Source organism: Leucopleurus acutus (assembly GCF_964270905.1).
Source record: "Leucopleurus acutus genome assembly, chromosome: 15".
Lineage (NCBI taxonomy): Eukaryota > Metazoa > Chordata > Mammalia > Artiodactyla > Delphinidae > Leucopleurus > Leucopleurus acutus.
The window spans coordinates 88,715,892-88,738,552 of record NC_139157.1 but is presented as its reverse complement, the minus strand read 5'-3'; the positions used below and the strand labels follow the sequence as shown (position 1 = coordinate 88,738,552).

Below are 22,661 nucleotides of genomic sequence, written 5' to 3'. Positions count from 1 at the left end.
TATATTTATATTGGGTAAATGAATTGCTGTTTGGGAGCTGAAAGTATACATTCAGCTCTTATGGGAACAATAATGTGTCTGGGGAGTGGCAAGGGAAGAAACAAAATGAATGATTGGTTTTCAACTAGAATTGCTGTATAGGTTACAATAAAATAAGAAAGAGCAATAAGGACCATTTGCTTGCAAATGAATTGAATGAAATTATATTCAATCATAACTCTACTTGCAAAACTCACTTGGAAAAAGTGTGCAGGGATACTCTTAGACCGGGACACACCATGGAGGTCTGTTGCTTCAAATCGCACAAACTGAAGGTGATTTTTGGCCATCTCTTGTTTAATGTGTTTCATTCTAGAGGAGAGTTGAGGTGCAGTAGGAATTTGAGTGCTGTTCCCGGTGTTATCTGTAAAATAAAAAATGGTCTAAATCATTAGATCATGATGAACTGCGAAGTAAAATGAGGCTAGAGAATAGTGAATTAGTCATTATGATCATTAACAAAAGCATCATATGTTTCCATGTCTTTGGCTTATTCCTGAGAACATTGTCTCTAAACAGTCTAAGAGATTATCACCTGGGACAAGGTGAAGGTTAACTCTATTTGCTTAAGTAAATAGTAATACTATATGTAAGCATTTACTGAAAATGTTTTTGCTTATGGAAATTAGAATATATTTACATCACTGTTTTGGCACCATATAAGGCTGTATATAGATGAGTATCATCGAAAAGACTTTAAGCTTCTTGAACTGATTTTACCCAAATAAAAAGTTCCTGTATGATTAAAGGTAAAATTATTTGTTTGCTTTATTTTCTGTGGGTTTGCATTTTTGTTTCATTTTCTTTGCCAAAAGAGCTTTATATCTTTATAACGGCATCTGAATCTAAGACATCTACATCTCTGTCAAATTTAAAACTTGTATAAATGAGCATATAAAAGTGTTTTCCAAGAATGAGAGTGTAGGAGATGAAAAATCTAGACTGAGTACTTCATTTTAAAAACTAGAAAACTTAAAAAGAAGTTTTTTTCAAGACTTTTAAGATAGTCTACAAATTCTAAAACTCTAGAGTTAGAAGAGACTGGAGATAACATCCAATTCAACCAACTCAGTAGCTTAAGTCCCAGAGAAGTACAACCAGGTTCCCTGAATCACGCTCTCAGTCCATCACCTAAATTGAAACTGGAACCCAGACCTTTTGATTCTCGGTGGGTGGCTCAATACCATAAAGTGACTGAATGAATCTAAAGCGTATAGAAGGATCAGGCACACAGTACACATCATAGATGTTGGCTACTGTCTGACTTTTAGGAGACGCAGCAGATTGTAGTCATTCAGCACAAACACTGAAGCTCATCTGCCTCCCTACAAATCCTGCCTTTGCCCTGGCAACTTTCCTTATCTCAGCTTTCTTATGTGCCTCAGTTTTCTCACTGACACAATATCATCTATTTCATAGCTTGTTATGATGATTAAACAAGTTATTTAACAGTTCTTGGCAGACAGTAAGCACCATATCAATGTTTCTTAAATGCATCAAGAGAGCACAATGACTCTAACCCTGGTAAATGGTACCATGATCATGTCTGAATCTGAATACCCATCAATCTGTCACATCACTGATGTTGAACAGCTATAATTTTAAAGTGATGCTTGAGTATCATTTTTTGAGATATAATTAGGCTTTTAAAACATAAAGATTGACAGTTTAAAAACACAGATTAAGTAGATTTTAAGTACATGAAGCACATGTAGTCATTTGATTGGTTCTACCTATGCAATGACTGGTTCTACCTATGCAAATATATTAGGGATGCTGTCCCATCACTGATAAATTTGGCTGCTCTGATTCTCCATAGGCTTTATAATTACCTTCCATTTAACAGAAACAATTAAGCTGTAGCAGTTACAGTGTTTTATGCCAAATTATCAGTTGCTGTGTTCCCAAACTTATTCTGAAGTATTGGGTGTTCTGCCCAAGATGAATAATTCTCCTTAAAGAAAATAAAATTTATAGGCATTTTAAAATATGGAAAATTTCAGATAATCGGTATTCTAAACCTAATAAGCAATTACATGTAAACCATAAATATATTAATAACATAAAAAAATCAGAAGACATCTCCTATTAAAGGAATAGTCATTTTACTGGTTCACCAATAATACAATCACAGGTAATCATTAGTTCTTTGTCTTATCTGTATCATCTACAGTTACTACAATAAATGAGTGTTATTTTAAAATAAGAAAAAGGTTTATCCACTCAATATAGATTTTTTTTGTTACCACATACTATTTATACTGCACATATATTATAGGGGCAGCCAGAAAAAGGTTGGGCACCCTTAGAGAGCTTTATGTTATTGAGTGAGGAAGCTATAGACAATAAACATGCCACCAAATGCAAAGGTGGGATAATTTATCATGGTGAAAGTGCTGGGGAAAAATAACATAGCCATTTGAAGTATTAATTCTGTGAGATTTGATCACAATGTGGACAGGTCCAACCACTGATTCTCTCTAACATCACCAAGTTGCACTATGGCTGGACAGTGAGTGCATATATTAGTTTGCTAGGGCTGCCATAACAAATACCATAGACCAGGAGGCTTAAACAGAAGTTTATTTCCTTACAGTTCTGGAGAGTAGAAGTCTAAGACCAAGGTGTCAGCAAGATTGGTTGTTTCCTTCTGAAGACATCTCTCCTTGGCTTGTAGATGGCCATCTTCTTCACATGGTCTTCCCTCTGTGTGTGTGTTTCCTAATCTCTTCTTATAGGGACACCAGTCATATTGGATTAGGGCCCATTCTATAGAACTCATTCAACATTAATTACCTCTTCTAAAACTCTGTCTTCAAATACAGTCACATTGTGAGGTAGTAGGGGTTAGAACTTCAACATATGAATTCTGGGGAGACACAATTCAGCCCATAATAATATACTGACCAGTTTCCATTTTCTTCAGAGTCCTAATCACCACCTGCCATGTTGTTGTGTAATACATGTTTACTGTCTTCACCACTTGCATGTTAGCTCCAGGAGAGCTTACTTATTATGTATTTACTTACTTGCTATTGTATCCCCAGTACCTCCAAGCAGTACAGGCATATCATAGGCACTCACTGGCTATTACTTTAATAATTTAATAATTAATGTGATTTAATTATTTAGTTAAGTAATTAATACATCATGTGATTTGACCTTGTTTAATTAAAAAGTAAACATTGGCATCACATATTTTGATATGTATCCTAAGTATCAAATTTTCATTTAAAAGTTTAATTCTTTCACCAAATATGAGAGCCCTATTCAATCAAATTTCATTTTCATGGCATCAACTAATCTGAATTGTCTGACTTTCTTTTCTTCAAATAAATTGCACTTCTTAGTTACAATTAAAACTTTTGGTCAGCCCTTCCTAGATGTGTATGATAGAGCATACATGTGTATGATAGAAGAGCAGACAGATATTTGCCAGTTCAGGGGCTCATTTGTTTTACTTATACTGTGGCTCCTGAGAGGTGCTCTCCTTTCCTATCTCCTCAGAGAGTTAATAAATTAAATCAATGCACTTTTATAGAGGAAGTTTCATGGCTGTGAATTTTTAAGGGGAAAAATAAGAAAACATGAAAAACCAAGCAAACCTCAAAGCTCTATAGCAGCTAGAAAGCCTTGGAGAAATGTCCATGTTCCATGACAATGAGGACATGTTTCAGTTATAGAGAACAAGCCATGGTCACTTATAAAAGGCAAATTAAATAGGTGTTTGGGCTTTCAAAAAACTCATTTCAAAAGAGGAAAAGTGCATTTGAGAGTACACTCTGTAATACATTCAGCTTAGGGACGGCTGCCATATTCCTTTCCTTCATCAACCTGGCTGCTCTGAGAGCCACACTGTTAATGCAGATGTGACCCCACCTTTGGCCACATCACATTAGCCCAGCAGTATTCGAAAACAAGGATGGCAGAATAACCTGGTATAAAAGCCAGGACAAAAACAAAAACAATAAAAAGTGAGGGTAGGGAGAGCTATTCTTTGAAAAAAAAAATTTTTAATAAATTCAAAGTAGTTATTACAGAGAAGAAAATACCACATTGAAAATCCTTACACTTATTTTGGAGATTTATTTTTATATTTATTTTGAAATTATTTATTGGTGGTTTGTTTGGAGTTGTAAACTTCCTGGTACTTGGATCCTGTAAAAAATCTAGCCCTGGGCCAAAGAAGAAGACTGTGAATTAATCAAGTTGAATCAATCAATAATTATACCCACACCCCTAGTCATAGTTGATTGGTGAGAAGAGAGCTCATGACACAGTTCTTTTCTCAGATATTTTGACTTGAGTCTAAATAATGATAAATTCCATTTTTTTTTATGCCTGAAACTATACAAAACAAAGGTCACAAACTGTGAAAGAGCCAGTGTAATCAGCAGATATTTTCTCATTAGCCTTCCCAGTGTTTGGAAATTGTTTTAAATTAGTTGACAGTTAAATATCAGAAAATTCCATATAAAAATCTTGAGTTCAACCTTCTCTTGAGAAAAGAGAAAGATTGGACAACACTGGGTGAACATTTTTCTGCAGCAAACATTGGCTGGAACTCTGAGGTGGCCTTCAAATGGGGTATGTATGCATCCTCTAATTCATGGGTTCCAAATGTTTTCTGTAAATGGCCAGATAGTAAATATTCACAACTTTGCAAGCCATGTGGTCTCTGAGTGAGTAGCACTCACTACTTTCTCAGCAGCATTCCTCACTCATTGGCATTATCTGCCTGGCCCCTGTGGCATTTGTATTGATAGTCCCTGATGCTTGGAGGCTGTCAGTGCTCATGTTCTTCACTTCATGGAGAAATTCATGAAGCCAAACACAGAAAGAGACATTCATGAAGCCACGGAGAAATGCAGGCATGAGAGATGGTATGAATCGCCCCCGAGGATGTTGACACCCTAAACCCTGGAACATGTAGAATATGTTAAACTGCAGGGCAAACAGGACTTTGCAGATGTAATTAAGGTTATGGACCTTAAAACAGGGACATTGTCTTGTATTATTCAGGTGAGCCCTTAAAAGCAGAGAACTTTCTCCAGCTGTAGGCATAAAAAAGGTGTGGAAGACGAGGAATTCAGAGAAATTCCAAACATGAGAAATATCTGAGGCACCACTGGCTCAGAGATGTAGAACCAAAGGCTTCTAGGAGCTAAGGACCACTCCAGCTGGCAGCCAGCAAGGAAACTGGAACCTCAGTCCTATGACTGCAAGGAACTGGATTCTCCCAACAATGTGAATGATCTTGGAAGTGTATTGTTTCCTAGAATCTCTGGCTAAGAACTAAGATGGCCAACACCTTGATTTTGGCCTTGACATACTTGAAGCACAGAAATCAGCTGTGCAAACCTAGACTTCCGATGTACAGAACTGTGAGATAATGAATTGTGTTCTTTTAAAATGCTAAATTTGTTATGGTGGCAACAGAAAATTAATATATATGGAATCCTTACAGTGTTCACTCCCAGGCTCTATGTCCTTCTTAGGCCCTGTGTGTGGTAAAGAATTTGACCTTGCCCAAAGAGAGCTCTGGCCTTTACCCTTGGCCCTGACTGGTAATCTCTAAGCCCTTAGAATGTCCTGCCTGACAAGAGTGCCTTTGTTTTCCTTGTGTCTCTGGCCACACTAGAAAGTCCAGCAATGTCATTTATTATTGAGTCATGTGGCATCAGCTTGACCGCAGTGGACCTGGAGACTGAGGTCAGCTGTGTGACCAGTTGACTGTGGACCTCCAATAAAGACCTGCACACCAAGACTAAGGTGAGCTTCCCTAGTTGGCAATACTCCATTTACATTGTCACACACCATTGCCAAGAAAATAGTGTTGTTCATGACTTCAGTGGCAGAGGACAAGTGGGAGTTCCATGCTTAGAACTTCCTTGGACTCTTCATCATGAATCCTTTCCTTAATTGAATTTAATCTGTATTTTTTTCATTGTAATAAACCATAACCTTGAGGATAATAGCCTTCGGTGAGTTCTGTGAGTTCTTATAGCTAATTATCAAAACTAAGGTTAGTCTTAAGGAACTCCCAATCTTGAAATTGGTTTCAGAAGTGAGAGTAGCCTGGTAGACACTGTATCTCTAACCTTACACCCTGCTATATTTCTACCTTTCCAAACCTTGTTTGTTCAATCTTTTCATCATGGATTCCTATGTGGAATAAATAAGTTTAAAATTATTTTCTATTACTTGGATCCCACAGATTTTTGACAAATACACTCATAGGTCAAAATAGCTATATCACTATTGATAACCCATAGATTTAGAATAACAGAATTTTTAGTATCTGGTCTTACATTTAGGTCTTTAATTCATTTTGAATTTATTTTTGTGTATGGTGTTGGAGAATGTGCTAATTTCAGTCTTTTCCATGTAGCTATCCAGTTTTCCCAGCAACACTTATTGAAGAGACTGTCTTTTCTCCATTGTATATTCTTGCCTCCTTTGTCATAGATTAGGTGACCATAGGTGTGTGGCTTTATCTCTGGGGTTTCTATCCTCTTCCATTGATCCATATTTCTGTTTTTGTGCCAGTATCATACTGTTTGATTACTGTAACTTTGTAGTGTAGTCTGAAGTCAGGGAGCCTGATTCTTCCAGCTCCATTTTTCTTTCTCATAATAGCCTTGGCTATTCAGGGTCTTTTGTGTCTCTGTACAATTGTAAAATATTTTGTCTAATTCTGTGAGAAATGTTACTGGTAATTTGATAGGGATTACTTTGAATATATAGATTACTTTGGGTACTATAATCATTTTGCCAATATTCATTCTTCCAATACAAGAACATGGTATATCTCTTCATCTGTTTGTGTCATCTTCAATTTCTTTCATCAGTATCTTATAGTTTTCTGACTACAGATCTTTTGCCTCCTTAGGTAGGCTTACTCCTAAGTATTTTATTATTTTTGATGTAAGTGGGATTGTTTCTTTAATTTCTCCTGATCTTTCATTGTTAGTGTATAGGAATGAAAGAGATTTGGGCATATTAATTTTGTATCCTGCAACTTTACTGAATTAATTGATGAGCGTTAGTGGTTTTCTGGTAGCATCTTTAGGATTTTATATATATAGTATCATGTCAACTGCAAACAGTGACAATTTTACTTCTTCATTTCCAGTTTGGATTCCTTTTACTTCTTTTTCTTCTCTGATTGCCGTGGCTAAGATTTCCAAAACTATGTTGAAAAACTCTTAGAGGAAAACATAGGCAGAACACTCTCTGACATAAATTGCAGCAAGATCTTTTTTGATCCACCTCTGAGAGTGAAGAAAATAAAAACAGAAATAAACAAATAGGACCTAATTAAACTTAAAATCTTTTGCATAGCAAAGGAAACCATAAGCAAAATGAAAAGACAAAGCACAGATTGGGAGAAAGTATTTGCAAACGAAGCAACCAGCAAGGGACTAATCTCCAAAATATACAAACAGCTCATGCAGCTCAATATCAAAAAACCAAATATTCCAATTAAAAATGAGTGGACAATCTAAATAGACATTTCTCCAAAGAAGAAATACAGATGGCCAAGAGGCAAATGAAAAGATGCTGAACATCACTAATTATTAGAGAAATACAACTCAAAACTACAATGAGGTATCATCTCACACCAGTTAAAATGACTATCATCAAAAAAGTCTACAACAATAAATGTTGGAGAGGGTGTGGAGAAAAGGGAACCCTCCTGCACTGTTGGTGGGAATGTAAATTGATACAGCCACTATTGAGAACAGTATGGAGATTCCTTTAAATACTAAAAGTAAAACCACCATATGACCCAGCAATCCCACTACTGGGCATATACCCTGAGAAAACCATAATTCAAAAAGAGATATGTGCCAGAATATTCATTGCAGCACTATTTACAATTGCTAGGACATGGAAACAACTTAAATGTCCATCAACGGATGAATGGATAAAGAAAATGTGGCACATATATACAATGGAATACTACTCAGCCATAAAAATGAAAGAAATTGAGTTATTTCTAATGAGGTAGATGGACCTAGTCTGTCACACAGAGTGAAGTAAGTCTGAAAGAGAAAGACAAATACCATATGCTAATGCACATATATGGAATATAAAAAAAAAACTGGTACTGGTGTACCTAGTGGCAGGGCAGAAATAAAGACACAGATGTAAAGAATGGACTTGAGAACATGGGGGGTGGGAAGGGGGAAGCTGGGATGAAGTGAAAGAGTAGCACTGACATATATACACTACCAAATGTAAAATCGATGGCTAGTGGGAAACTGCTGCATAGCCTAGAGAGATCAGCTCGATGCTTTGTGATGACCTAGAGGGGTGGGCTAGGGAGGGTGGGATGGAGGCTCAAGATAGAGGGGATATGGGGATATATGTATACTTGTAGCTGATTCACTTTGTTGTACAGCAGGAACTAACACAACATTGTAAAGCAACTATACTCCAATAAAGATATAAAAAATAAAATAAAAATAGAGCTACCATATGATCCAGAAATCCCACTCTTGAGCATATATCCAGAGAAGACCATAATTCAAAAGGATACATGCACCCCAACGTTCATTGCAGCACTATTTACAATAGCCAGGACAAGGAAACAACCTAAATGTCCATCAACAGAGGAATGGTTAAAGAAGATGTGGTACATATGTGCAGTGGAATGTTACTCAGCCATTAAAAAGAACAAAATAATGCCATTTACAGCAACATGGATGGACCTAGAGATTGTCATACTGAGGGAAGTACAAAGGGCAGAGAAAGACAAATATCATCCTATAGAATCTTAAAAGAAAAGGTACAAGTGAACCAATTAACAAAACAGAAATTGAGTTATAGATGAAGAAAACAAACTTACATTTACCAAGGAGGAAAAGGGAGAGAGATAAATTAGGATTAACATATACACACTATATATATAAAATAGGTAACTAATATGAATCTTCCGTATAACACAGTGAATAGTCAACACTCTGTAATGACCTATATGGGAATAGAATCTAAAAAAAAATAATAATAATAACAATTTTACTTTTAGAAAAGATTTGAGAGACCATGCATGGCAACCCCTCCATTTTCCATATGAGCAGCCTAGTGGGGAAAGAAAACTGTAAAGCATTTTATAAATGATAGGTGTATAAATTATTTTAAGTGTTCTGACTTTCAGGCTAGCATCTTCAACCAACAACACAATATCACTAATTCAAATATAAATTTGGGATTAGCAACTAGACCCATATGCCAGTTTGTCCCAGAGTCCTTACCAGTATAGTTGGAGTTTGGGTGAAATTCACCACCAGGAGCGTTAACTGATGTTTTGATGGGCAATGGCTTTATCACTATTTTCTGATCTTTGGAATCCTTGTCATCTTCTGACAAATGAGATTCAGCAGAGCCAGGTCCCATGACTGGTTTATTGGTATCCCCCAATTTGTGACACACCATTTGGTTTCTAATCCTTTCTGTAGAAATAAAGAAAAATGTTAAGGTCTTCTGCTCATTTTTGATTTGCCAGTTTGTCCCAGAGTCCTTACCAGTATAGTTGGAGTTTGGGTGAAATTCACCACCAGGAGCGTTAACCGATGTTTTGATGGGCAATGGTTTTATCACTATTTTCTGATCTTTGGAACCCTTGTCATCTTCTGACAAATGAGATTCAGCAGAGCCAGGTCCCATGACTGGTTTATTGGTATCCCCCAATTTGTGACACACCATTTGGTTTCTAATCCTTTCTGTAGAAATAAAGAAAAATGTTAAGGTCTTCTGCCCATTTTTGATTAGGTTGTTTGTTTTCTTGATATGGAGTTTTATGAACTGTTTGTGTATTTTTTACATTAACCTCTTGTTGGTCTCATTGTTTGCAATATTTTCTCCTATTCCATATGTTGTCTTTTCGTTTTGTTGATGGTTTCCTTTGCTGTGCAAAAGCTTTTAAATTTGATTACGTACCATTTATTTATTTTTGCTTTTATTTCTTTTGCCTTGGCCTAAAGAAAATATTGACTGATGTAAGAAAATATGGCTACAATTCATGTCTCCTAGGAGTTTCATGGTGTCATGTCTTATATTTAGGTCTTTAAACCATTTTGAGTTTATTTTTGTATATGGTGTGAGAGAATGTTTTAAGTTCATTGATTTACATGCAGCTGTCCAACTTTCCCAACACCACTTGCTGAAGAGACTGTTTCTTCTCTATTGTATATTCTTGCCTTCTTTGTCAAATATTAATTGACCTTAGGTATGTGGATTTATTTCTGGGCTCTCTATTCTGTTCCATTGATCTGTATGATGCTTTTGTGCCAATACTATGCTGTTTTGATAACTGTAGCTTTGTAGTATTGTCTGAAATCTGGGATGGTTATACATCCAGCTTTGTTCTTTTTCCTCAGTATTGCTTTGGCAATTCTGGGTCTTTCATGGTTCCATATAGATATTAGAGTTATTTGTTCTAGTTTTGTGAAAAACGTCATAGATAATTTGATAGAGATCACATTAAATCTGCAGATTGCTTTGGGTAGTATGGCCATTTTATCAAAATGAAATAGACATTTCTCCAAAGAAGACATACAGATGGCCAACAGGCACATGAAAGGATGCTCAATATCACTAATTATTAGAGTAATGCAAATCAAAACCACAATAAGGTATCACCTCACACCAGTCAGAATGGCTATCACCATAAAGTCTACAAATAAATGCTAGATTAAAAAAGGGAACCCTCCTAAACCTTTGGTGGAAATGTAAATGGGTGTAGCCACTATGGAAAGCAGTACGTAGGTTCCTTAAAAAACTAAAAATAGAGTTACCATATGTTCCAACAATCCCACTCCTGGGCATATATCCAGAAGAGATGAAAACTCTAATTCAAAAAGATACATGTACCCCAATGTTCATAGCAGCACTGTTTACAATAGCCAAGACATAGGAACAACCCAATTGTCCATAAACTGATGATTGGTTTAAGAAGGTGTGGTATGTGTGATGTATGTGTGTATATATATATATATATATAATGGAATATTACTCAGCCCCAAAAATGAAATATTGCTATTTGCAACAACATGGATGGACCTAGAGATTATCCTACTGGGTGAAGTAAGTCAGAAAGAGAAATATATGATAATCACTTATATGTGGAATCTAAAAAAGTAAGACAAATTTATATACAAAACAGAAACGGACTTACCGGTTCTGTAGTAGATTTAACGGTTTTCATAGAAACAAACTTATGGTTACCAAAGGGGAAAGGGAGAGTGGGGAGGGAAAAAATTAGGAGTATGAGATTGACAGATACACATCACTATATATAAAATACATAAACAACAGGGATTTACTGTATAACACAGGGAACAATATTCAATATCTTGTAATAACCTATAATGGAAAATAATCTGAAAAAATGTATATAACTGAATCACTTTGCTGTACACCTGAAACTAACACAATATTATAAATCAACTATACATCAATTTAAATAAAGAAAGAAAAATGTTTAAAAATGTTGGCACTGTTTTCAACTGTCTTTCAATATGATGTAAAGAGGAATACTTGATAAAATAATTTATTCCTAGGCAATGACATACCAAATAAGGGGCAGTGGGAGTAGTTCACCCTGGTTTCAAGATATATGGGGTTGCATTTTCTGTAGAGAATTTTAAAACAATAATAAAGTTTACAAAAGTCTAACTGCATTTTATTGTTGCCATGCACTGGCCATTTGTACTGCCCCTGCCTTGGAACACCACTCTTCCTAGAATTGAGACTGTTGTCCACATCAACTCCTAGTTTCAGCACTGTTTCAAATCCACTGGAGTCTAGTTGGAATTCCAACATGTGTTATGAAAACTTGATCCACATCTTCATTGTGACCTCCCTCAGTAATGATCTTTGTACTCATTCTCAGAGCAGAAATATGCTTCTCTTCTTACTCATATGTTCCTTCTGTTCTGTATTCTCTTTTGTTCACACTACTATTTTCCTAGTTCTACTCCCTTAAAATTCTAAATATTTTTATTATTTTTATATATTTATACTGCAAGCCTATATTTTCCATCTTTTATGTTGCCTATGTAGGAATAAATTTTCTTTCTTTCTTTGCTTCTCCCATAGAAGAGAAGAAAAATGTTTTATGAAGAAGAGACCAAATAGAGATTATCTTTGACTACATATTCTTGAGGGATCATAGTAGCAAGATACCTTTTGAGTTGGCTATATCCACTTCTCCTATTTCAGTTGACAAACTATGTAGTTTAGTGACTTCCTTTCTTGTATTTCTTAATTTACTCATCCTGCTGGCTTTAGTCTCATTACCTTCATCTCTGATGTCCTGTAATAATTAATAAACAAAAAGTCAAATAACAGATCATGCACACAATGAAATTTGGAGGTCAAGAAAGAATGATGATATAAAAATGATTCTAGAAGACTTTAAAAACAAGGTAAATTTTGTTTCCACATCCACTTGAATAATTCAAAATTAAGAGGCTTAACATTCTGCTGACAGGATGGATTTTCTGTATCTCCTTTTATATGTGGTACAAAAAATATCACCAAATAAATTAAAATCTTGCCCAACTAGTCAGGATTTTCTATATTTTTTACTCTGGGATATTTTGCATTATTTATTCTTAAGTAATTTTACCAAACCCATTTTAGCTTTAAAAAGCCCTCTTTTATAATTTCTCTCTCTCTTTTTTAGGATCTCTAATGTTTCTGACCAGAGACATAAGTATTATACCTAAGGAATTAGATTCTCCTCTTCTTACCCTCATCTTAATTGCATCAATATTTACTTCAAAAAAGCACATGCTTTCATAAAATTCTATTTTGTGACTGTATTTTATGTATGTGAAACAATGTCATGCTCAAAGTGTTTTATAGCTTAGGAAAACCTAAAGAAAAACATTTTAAAACAAAATAACCTAACTTCAAAACTCTAGTTATAATCTTTGACAGGATCCCTTGACAGAGCTGTCAAGGGCAATTCCCCACGGGGAGCTGGACAGTGAGGCAGGGGCTGGGGATGGAGAGCTATGGTGTCTCTGCTCCATCAGTGGACAGAATAATCCCTGCAGCCCTCAGTCACAACTGAAATAAATAAGAATTTTTTAAAGTAAAAAGCTGACATTGATTTTTTTCATTTATACACTTTTATTTTTACTTCACTGAAATAATTTTTAAAAGAATCAATTATTTTCTACTCAAATGGCTTGATACTTTATGCACATCATAATGTACTGACTACAGATTCTATTTTAAGTTTTGTGTAGGTGTCATTACTTCTACCAAGTCAACTTTTCTGATTTTTTTTAATGAAGTGTAATTGCCTTACAATATTATATTAGTTTCAGGTGTACAATATTAAATATTTTTATAGAGTATACTCCATACAAAGTTATTATAAAATATTGACTATATTCCTTGTGCTGCACATTACATCTTTGTAACTTATTTATTATCTACCTAGTAGTTTGTATCTCTTAATCATCTACTCCTATTTTGCCCATCCCTCCCCATACCTCTCCCCTTTGGTAGTTTGTTCTCTGTATCTGCAAGTCTGTTTCTGTTTTGTTATATTTGTTCATTTTTTTAAATTCCACATATAAGTGAAAATATACAGTACTTGTCTTTCTCTGTCTGACTTATTTCACTAAGGATAATATGGCATATATATATAATGGAATATTATTCAGCCATAAAAAATGAAGTTTTACCATTTGCAACAAGTTGGATGAACCTGGAGGGAATTATGCTGTCACTGGTATTTTTAATGTTTTTTTACAAACTCCTCATTGTGATTTGAAGTGAGAGGGTCAGGGTCAAAAACTATATTCTAAAATGTTTCGAGCTATTTTCTTTTTGAAGAGCTATTTCTGAAGTTTCCATCCCTGGAGGCAAGTTATAAATACATGTCCAGAGTGGTTGCTGGGGAACAGCTGTACCATTTGTCAATTAAATCAATTCAATCTCTGAAGACTAAAAGAAGAAACATGAATTTAACTGTTTTGTGTCTACATATAGTTATGATACATTGTTCTTATTGTTACCATGGTTTTTAAAAAGATATATTTCATAAGATAGAGTCTTTGTGTGAATTTTTTTCAAGGAACTAATATTTATTAAGCACTTAATGGATACTAAATACCAACATTATACTTTAAATTTTTTAAATTTTATTATGGTAAGAACACTTAACATGAGATCTAGCCTTTTAAATTTTGAAGCAATTTTTAAGTTGGCCATAGTGTTTTTTTTTTTAACATCTTGTGTGATTTTAAGTTTCACTTTTTAGAAAATTGTGGTCTTTCACGACAGATAATCTTATATTTGGATCATGTGATATTTATAGTAATTTATTTTTTTTAGTAGTTTATAATTTTATTCAAATATTTGTGTAAATTATCCCTATGCACTTTGGATAGGATTCTGACAGTGACATACTAGCCTTATTGTATATATTCACAATTTCTAAGATTGCATTGCCAGAAATATACATTATATAGTTGTAATTTTGGTAAATGTTTTTACATATTCATGTCTCTGGTTATTTTTAAGAAGTCTTCTTTAGAAAATGACTTATTAGGCCAGTTACACAAATTTCAAAGGAAACTGAGCAGACTAATATTTGTGTTAGTTTGATTCATAGGGATCCTCTCATATACAGATTGATGGAATCAAATGAAACAAATTTTAAGATTTCTTCCAGCTTCAAACTCTAACTGCAACCAAATAACAATGTGCTACAATTGAGCACTCTGTCAGGCACATTTCTTCAGCATAACCCTCAAGATGGTAGAATCTCCATCCTACAAATGAGAAAAGTGAGACCCTGAATAACTTGCCCAAGGCCACAAAAGTGAATGGAAAGTACAGAGTATTGATGCAAACATGTCCTCTGGTTTCCAAAATGCCATTCTGCTTCCTAAATTTCAGAAACTCAAACCCAGAGAATGTTTATTTTAGTAATTTTCACCTGCCTTCATATAAACCAGACCAAAAGGGAAAGTTTATTAAGAGAAAAACAAGGACAATTTATCAAGTTCCTACACTGAGAATTTCACCAATAAAAACCCTAGAACTAAGTCATAGTATGTGCCTCTGACTCCAAAATAGATGCTCAATTTTTTTTCAAATGAAGAATACATTTAGTTCAGTCCTCTGATTTTCCTTTATATAGTAAAATGATCATTTCTATAATAGCTCAAACAAATTTAGTGGATCCCTGATTTACCTCACCTCCAATAAGTATTTTTATTCTCCTTAATCTCTTAACTACATTTAGTTACAATGTGAATGATGTTTCAGTAAAAAAAAATCTACTAGTCAAGATTCATGTGATTTGAGTCCTAATTCTGACTTTTCCACTAAGTAGCAAGTCCTCTTGATCCTTGGTATTTTCATCTGTAAACACTTTTATAAGTACAATTCTCAAAAGTATATTAACATTTTACAAGTATTTTTATAACCAAAAAATATGTTATATCTTATTTAATACTCACAACTTTCAGGGAACATTTATTATCACCTACGTTTTGCCAAGGCAGAAACAGGTTCACCAGGAAATGATTTGTTTAAGGTCATATGACTGCCAAGGAAGAATAGGAATTATCTGGGGAGCTTCCCACATCACCATAGCAGACAGCTGAACTAGATGAAATTCCACTTCTATTTTATAAGATTATCTGTATGACTTGTAAAAATTTGTTCACTCAACTCCCTCAGTTACATATTCTTCTACAATTATATTGTGTTTTAATAACTCTTTCCTGAATAAGGGTTAAAACCATCTTAAGTCACTATTAGCTTAAACTTCATCAGTCCAAACAATGAGGACTATGGGTAAGGTAAAATCAAAGACATAAAAATAAATAAAACATGGTCCATTTCAAAAAGAATCTTACAATCTAGTATGGGAGATAAAGAGTTGTTATTGAAGTTGAAGGCTCCCATGTTACAAAGAAAGAGATATAGTTAGGATACCCTAGTTCAGAGGCAGCAAACTCAATGCTGAGCCAGTAACAGAGATGCAGTGGGCTGTATGGTGAACACCAGAGCTGACATCCATCCAAGGAAGGAACCAATGTGTGGCTGTAGCCAACAGTTGCCGTGACAAAATGTGGCCCTAGTGATGCCAGTTTTCCAAATTTCCAAGGAATGCCAGAAATCTGGATTTTCATTTGAAATTCTATGATTTTTTAAAATGTTGACAATCAATTTAAAGTACAAAGTAGGTAGTAAAGAAGAGAAGAAAGATACTCAATTCCCATATAGCCAGATCTCAAAAAGACTGGAATGTTGTTCAGAATATTCAGCAGTGCTAGAGGCCCTGGGCACAATGATAGCAGCAGAGACCACCTATCTTTTCCCCATCAGTGGTGGTTAGTAGAGATGGTCAAGATATTTAACCATTAGTACAGATAATAAAAATAACAAATACTTTTATTTTACCTACTATGTGTCAGCTCTCTTCTAAATGCTCTGCGTTTCGTCTCAGTTGAGAGAGATACATTGTCATCTCCATTTTAGAGATGAGTAAAACTGAGTCAAAGAAAGACTAATTAGCCCACACATCTTGTAAGTGGTAGAGCTAGGACCCGAGCCCAGGAAATTGGCTCCAGAGCACAAGTGCTTAATGCATTATTAATGAATACAGTCAGTCAGAATGCCCCAGAATCATTGCTGGGGTGCTGGGAAGCCAGGACAGGATTCTAGAGGGTCCCTGCAGGACCAGATGTTAACTCTTTAGTAGATGGATTATAGAGAGGTCTAAGGGCCCCAGGGAAACAGTAGGAGAGCTAGAGAAATTCAGAGGGTTGGGGTATCTTCAAGAGACTCGTCAGCAGCTGTTTACCAACCAGTTTAGAAATGTTGATCCAGTAATTGACATTACAGGTGCAGCCGACAAATTTCCTGGTTGCACTGTTAAGTCGGACAAGCAGTGCCTGATGCGTGGTAAGTACTAAATAGATGTTAGTCATGATTATCTTTACCCAGGCACCATGCATTACTGAAGATGTCTGCTTCAAAGATACCTCTTTCTAGGCTACCTCATGGGCCCTTAACTCATGAGAGATGACTCTTATTCAGTCAGGCTCTAATCCCTCTCTTTTCTAAGCATCTCTAGACTCTGAACACAGTAAACTAGTGGAACCTCTCAGAGAGGTGAGGGTATGTCAAGTAGTCTGAGGGTTCTCAGCTGGGAGCCAACATACTCATGCTTGTAATCTACAGCACTGCTATTAAACAGGCAGATTGTTTTATAAATAGGGTCTTCAGAGAGTCTTCAGGGAAACTAGGCCAAGCTTAAACAGAAGAGGGGACACTTGAACTAAAGATAGAAAGAAGTCAATAAACGAAGCTGGAAAAACCATGAGCATAAACACAGATATGTGTGAACATACAAATCTAATTTATGCTTAATTTGGACAGTCTCAAAATTCTACTACAACCGGTTGACTCTGATTTCTTTTGACATTTCCACCAGAGAAGCTTTTCACACTTCAGATACTTTTCTACTTTCGTTCTATCAGATGACTTCAGTTCATACACAGGAATGGTCTTTAAAGAATATTTCATATTACAAGATATTTTCATAATTCATGTTTTTTTCATCACAGCATTTCCTTTGAAAATTGTTTATATGGCTTAATATGTTTGTCATTTTGCATTTACACTCAGTGGCTGATCAAGTTATCTAAAAGATTTAACCTAAAGGGATACTGCCAAGCATTAAATTTAGGCATAATTTGACCTAATAAGTTTCTTTCCAATAAAGTAACCAGTGTTATTTAGATTCTAGATATCACTGATTCTGTTCCTTTATTTTTAATTTTCTCTAACAGTTACCTATTCAATGTCAATACTTTTAAAATCCTTGTTTTAACCCCTGTATACTGGCTATAGTCTGTGGTATAATTATTAATGCATTTACCATACACTCTGATTTTGTTGATGAGGGGAGATGCATGAAACAGCCAGCAAGAAAAAAAAATCCCACATCCCTACGTCAAGTTTTTTTTTTGTTTGTTTCTTTTTAATTTTTGTTTTTGTATTTGCTTGCTTGCTTTTTCATGTACCTCCCCTCATTAATAAAATCAGAGTTTGGGGTTGACATGTACACACTGTTATATTTAAAATGTATAACAAACAAGGAACTACTGTACAGCACAGGGGGAAAAAAGCCACATCAAGTTTTAACCTGTGTTAGAAATAATGTTAAAAAGGATCAGTGATTATCAAATTTAAAAGAATATATCAAAGAGAAAAGAATTTCAGTTTCCTTAGAATGTATTCTTCAAAGAAAAGAGGAAGAAATGTGTTCAAAATATTTGTAGAAAGATACTTCAAAGAACATATTCTAAACTCACATCAGCTTATCTAAAAATATCCATACCTATTAAACACTTTTCCTACTTCCGGCAACTTGGTCTAAGAAAATAATTCAAAATATGTAAAGTTATATGCATGTCCAGTGCCATCTTTGTTATAATAGTGAAAACTTGAAACCAGCATAAAGTAGGAAGAGTTGAATACAGTGTGGTAATTCTGTTCAATAATTCCCCATTTAAAAGTACGTGCTTCCATTTCCCACATTTTTCTTAGATTACCACAGTCATAACTGACTTTCTCCTTACCTTCAGTGTTACCATTCTCCTACCCATCCTCCAGACTTCTGCCCATATCACTTCTCTAAATCACAATTTTGGTCTTGTTATTTCTCTGCTTAGGATACTTCCACAGTTTCCCATCTCCTTCAGGAAAAATTCAGATTAGTATTCTCTGAGGCCCTGCATAACCCAGCCTTACCAATCTCTCCAAACCTTAAGGCAATGATTAGTTTAGCCCAAGTATCATGATTCCTTAAGTGCCAAGTATGTATTTAGGTGCCCCTTCTAGAATTAAGAACTTCTGCAGCCATAAACCAAGGAACTACTTAGACCTCCCAAAATCCACTTGGGCAATCTAGAGTATAGATTACAGTGATCTGAACTAGGATAATGGCTGTAGAGATGAAGCAATAAATGAGCATACCACAGATATATTGGGGAGGTAGATTTGGTAGGTTGGTGTTTGACTGGATATAGGAAATAAAGTAGACAGAAGGATTAAAGATAGCAGTAAGGTTTCTGACCAGGAAACCCAAATGAGGAGGAGAACCTGAGAGGAGAGTTTCTGGGTTCTATTTCGGGTATATAGAATCTAAGATAAGTGTGTCATCTGGAGGTACCCAGCAAATATTAGCCATATGGGTCAGAACCCAAAAGATGAAACAAAAGGAAAAAAGCAAAGGCCTGACAGTGGTTGGAGTTATTAAGGAAAAAAAGAGCAGAGACTGAAAAAAATAAGGACTAAGATAAAAATGAGAACAACAATATTTAATGATTAAACATAGAAATTGAATCTCAGACAGTAGTCAGAGAACAAAGGATGAGAATGTGAAAGAAAAAACTGGGACAGCATGGCTTCATTGACATAAAAAGATAAAAGCTGTATTTCAAAGAAGGGAACACCAATAGACCATGCTACTGAAATGATAAATAAAGTTAGCATTAAAACTTGCCCATCGTTTTTTGCAACAAGGTCACTGGAGGCCTTGGTAAGAGCAGTTTCAGTGGAAGAATGTAAGCAGCAGCCAGAATGCAGTAAACTGAGGAGAACTGAGAAGTGTTCAGTCCTGGGTCCACACACAATAAGTGCACCAGAGATGTCCACCACCATCGAGTGGAGACAGGCAGGAAATACAACTCAAAAATACAAGAGAAGAAGACAGAGAGGATGGCCAATGGGAGAGTAGTGCCTAGGGGTCTAAGAAAAGCTTATGTTGCTTTTAGGAAGAAAAGATTTACATGTATTGTATTTAAATACTTAATGAAAGGAGTCTATAAAGAAGGAGATGTTGAAGAAAGGAGAAAAAGGATAAAGCGAGATCCCTGAAAGGGCAAAAATTATGGAAACTAGAGTTGAAATGAAGGAATAACTTTAATATATCTCCTTCCATAAGAGGAAGTAAAGAAGATAGAAGGTTAGAGGAGGGGAGAAGAGGAAAAATCTGGAGGAAGAGGAGAATTAGGAGTAGGAGAGAAAGAAGGAATCTTCAACTTTTAATGAGTGCTTTTCAGATGACATAACTGTACCTCAGTAAGACTAATTGCACCTAATGAGTGACAGAATCTGAATTTAAAACTAATTTTAAACTTTAATCTTTCTTATCCATTCTGGGTGTGCTCAGACAGTAAGTGTATGGAAAACTAAAGGTTTAAGAAGAATGGAAGTGGTTTGACATAGACAGAGCAGAGAACAAGAAAAATCCAACTCAGGAAACAAAAATGTCTAGTGTCTAAAAGAACTGAAGACTTTAAAGTTTTAGTGGCACCAATCTTCACAAGTAAATTATTTTTCTCCAGCAAAACTCTGTTGGTGTTGTGAAAAACACATGGTTGAGGTTTTGTGATGATACAAACTCAGGAAGACAATGACAAAAATAAGTTGAAGATATTGGCAAGTAAGAGGCTAAAATAATGAGACATGAAATCCAAGACAGATGGCATAGGAAGTGAAATCAGGAAAGACTGACAAAGAGAACCTAGTCAAGGGATTGGAGAGTCCTAGAAGGGGCCATTTTAGATATACCCTTGAGCTTAATATATTGACTAGAATAAAATGGAAATTGATTAAGTATTTTCTAATAAATGAATGAACTAATGGCAACCAAGGTCTACCATGTTGAAACACAAGGCCAGAAGGGACATTTGATTCAGATCTCTCCTTCATAAATAATACCAAATGAGATTTCTTTAAATGTCCAACAGGACTTGATAGTAATCCAATAGGTTGACATAATCAAAACAGCTTTCCTAGATAAAATATTATGTGGAATCCTTCAAAGTTTTCTCGAGAAGGGCTTAGAGAAAGAGAAGCTTCTGCTGGTGACAAGCTGCTCCACAACTCTGTCCCCTCTCCCCATTAATTTCACCATTTCATAATTTCCTTCAGGGTTTTATTCACCATATTTATCCTCAAAACACCTTATCTCCAGGGTTATGATTACTCCCTTTAAAATATAGAATCTTATTTCCAATGCTTCCTTATAGCATAGCTGAAACATGCTAATATTTCAAAAGAATGTTCTAAATATTAAAGAACTATATGAAAGAAAATAAAGAAAACTCAGAAACATTAAAGAGAACCAAAATATTCACTTTCAGTGAAAATATTCACTGGCAGTTAACTATGTTTGTATACTCTGATCTGTTCCATGTCTTATTTAAAACATTAGTCAAATTATTCTCCTTTTAAGTTGTCTGGCTTCCCAGATAAATGAACATCATTTGGAGTTTATTTTAAAATTTCAGGGATTTCCCTGGATGTCCAGTAGTTAAGAATCTGAGCTTCCACTGCAGGGGACACAGGTTCGATCGTTGGTAGGGGAATTAAGATCCCACATGGCAATAAATAATTAAACAGAAAAAGAAAAACTTCCACACCGCTTTATGGCTTAGTGAGTAATTCACTCCTTCCACCAAGCTGTTTCTGCAAAGTCACTTTAGTCTTTCACTAAATTAGAGAGTCCCTGAGATCATTATGCACAAGGACCCAACTTATAGAAAATAAGATATTCTTACAAAGACACTATCTACATATCTACTTATTATAAAAACTAGACCTTCATCTTTATATTTTAAAGAATTTTCATCCTTAAACTGTGTTGCATTTTAGGAGCCTTCATCTGAATACATGAAAAGCATAAGAAATCTGAGTCTTTTTTTTTTAAAACTTCACATTCCAACCGAAGAGTGTCATCTCCATCCTTTGAAGTGAAACTATGCATCGACGAAAATTACAAATAAATTTTTTGGAAGTTACAGAGAATCCAAATTTTACTTAATATAATGGACTAACATGGGATGGGCTATTTGGAAAAGTGTCAAGCTTCTTATCCTCAAGTTCATTTGTGGAGAGGTTAGAGAGTCAAATGTCAGAGATGACCCAGATCACTTCCAGTTCTACCACCATAGATGCTCACCACCTTTGCAATAAGATAATCTATATACTAGTTGGCAGATTAGGTGGAACATAATATATATCCACATCCGCCCAAGAATTATAGAGAAACTATCATTATAAAAAGCCTCTGTGTGAAGCAATTGTCACAGTGTAAATGATATGGCTGTTCCTCAAGTGGAGAGTTCTGGATCTTGCTTCCATTCCCAGCAAGATGGCAAATAAGCAACATCAGCACCAAGCCCAGAGAAAATTGCAACTTCGGGGGCAAAGCAAAATATGCAACAGTACATTCTATACAAGAAAAAAAAAAGCCTAATCAATAGTTTCAGATAAGGGGAAAATGCTCTTATAAAGGTCTAACACCATGTTATTTTCATAACATGAAACTAAATAACAAAGGAAGCTGAAATAATAAAGGAAGCAAAACGTTCGGTCAATTCCCTGGGCTTGGTGCTAGTATACCAGTCTTACTTTGCTTTTTCATAAGTGAACCAAAAAAGAAATCTCCACATTTTCCAGAGAAATTAAGATTTTCACCTAAAAATATATTTATCTGTGTAGATAGGATCAAAGTAATTTTTGAAGGCTTTGTGCATGGGCAGAAAAGCAACAAATATACTTCA

At 35.2% G+C, this 22,661-nt stretch overlaps 1 protein-coding gene across 1 annotated transcript in view; it reads right to left on the bottom strand.

Annotated features, from left to right (window-relative positions):
- Positions 1-22,661, bottom strand: part of LGSN (lengsin, lens protein with glutamine synthetase domain) — a gene marked incomplete at both ends in the record, with an annotated part of 29,282 nt that overhangs the window by 3,124 nt on the left and 3,497 nt on the right. Inside the window, 3 exons of the mRNA XM_082855554.1 lie at positions 237-403; positions 9,300-9,497; positions 12,232-12,361. Coding sequence (XP_082711680.1) covers positions 237-403; positions 9,300-9,497; positions 12,232-12,361 — 495 coding nt within the window. The remainder of the gene's footprint in view (positions 1-236; positions 404-9,299; positions 9,498-12,231; positions 12,362-22,661) is intronic.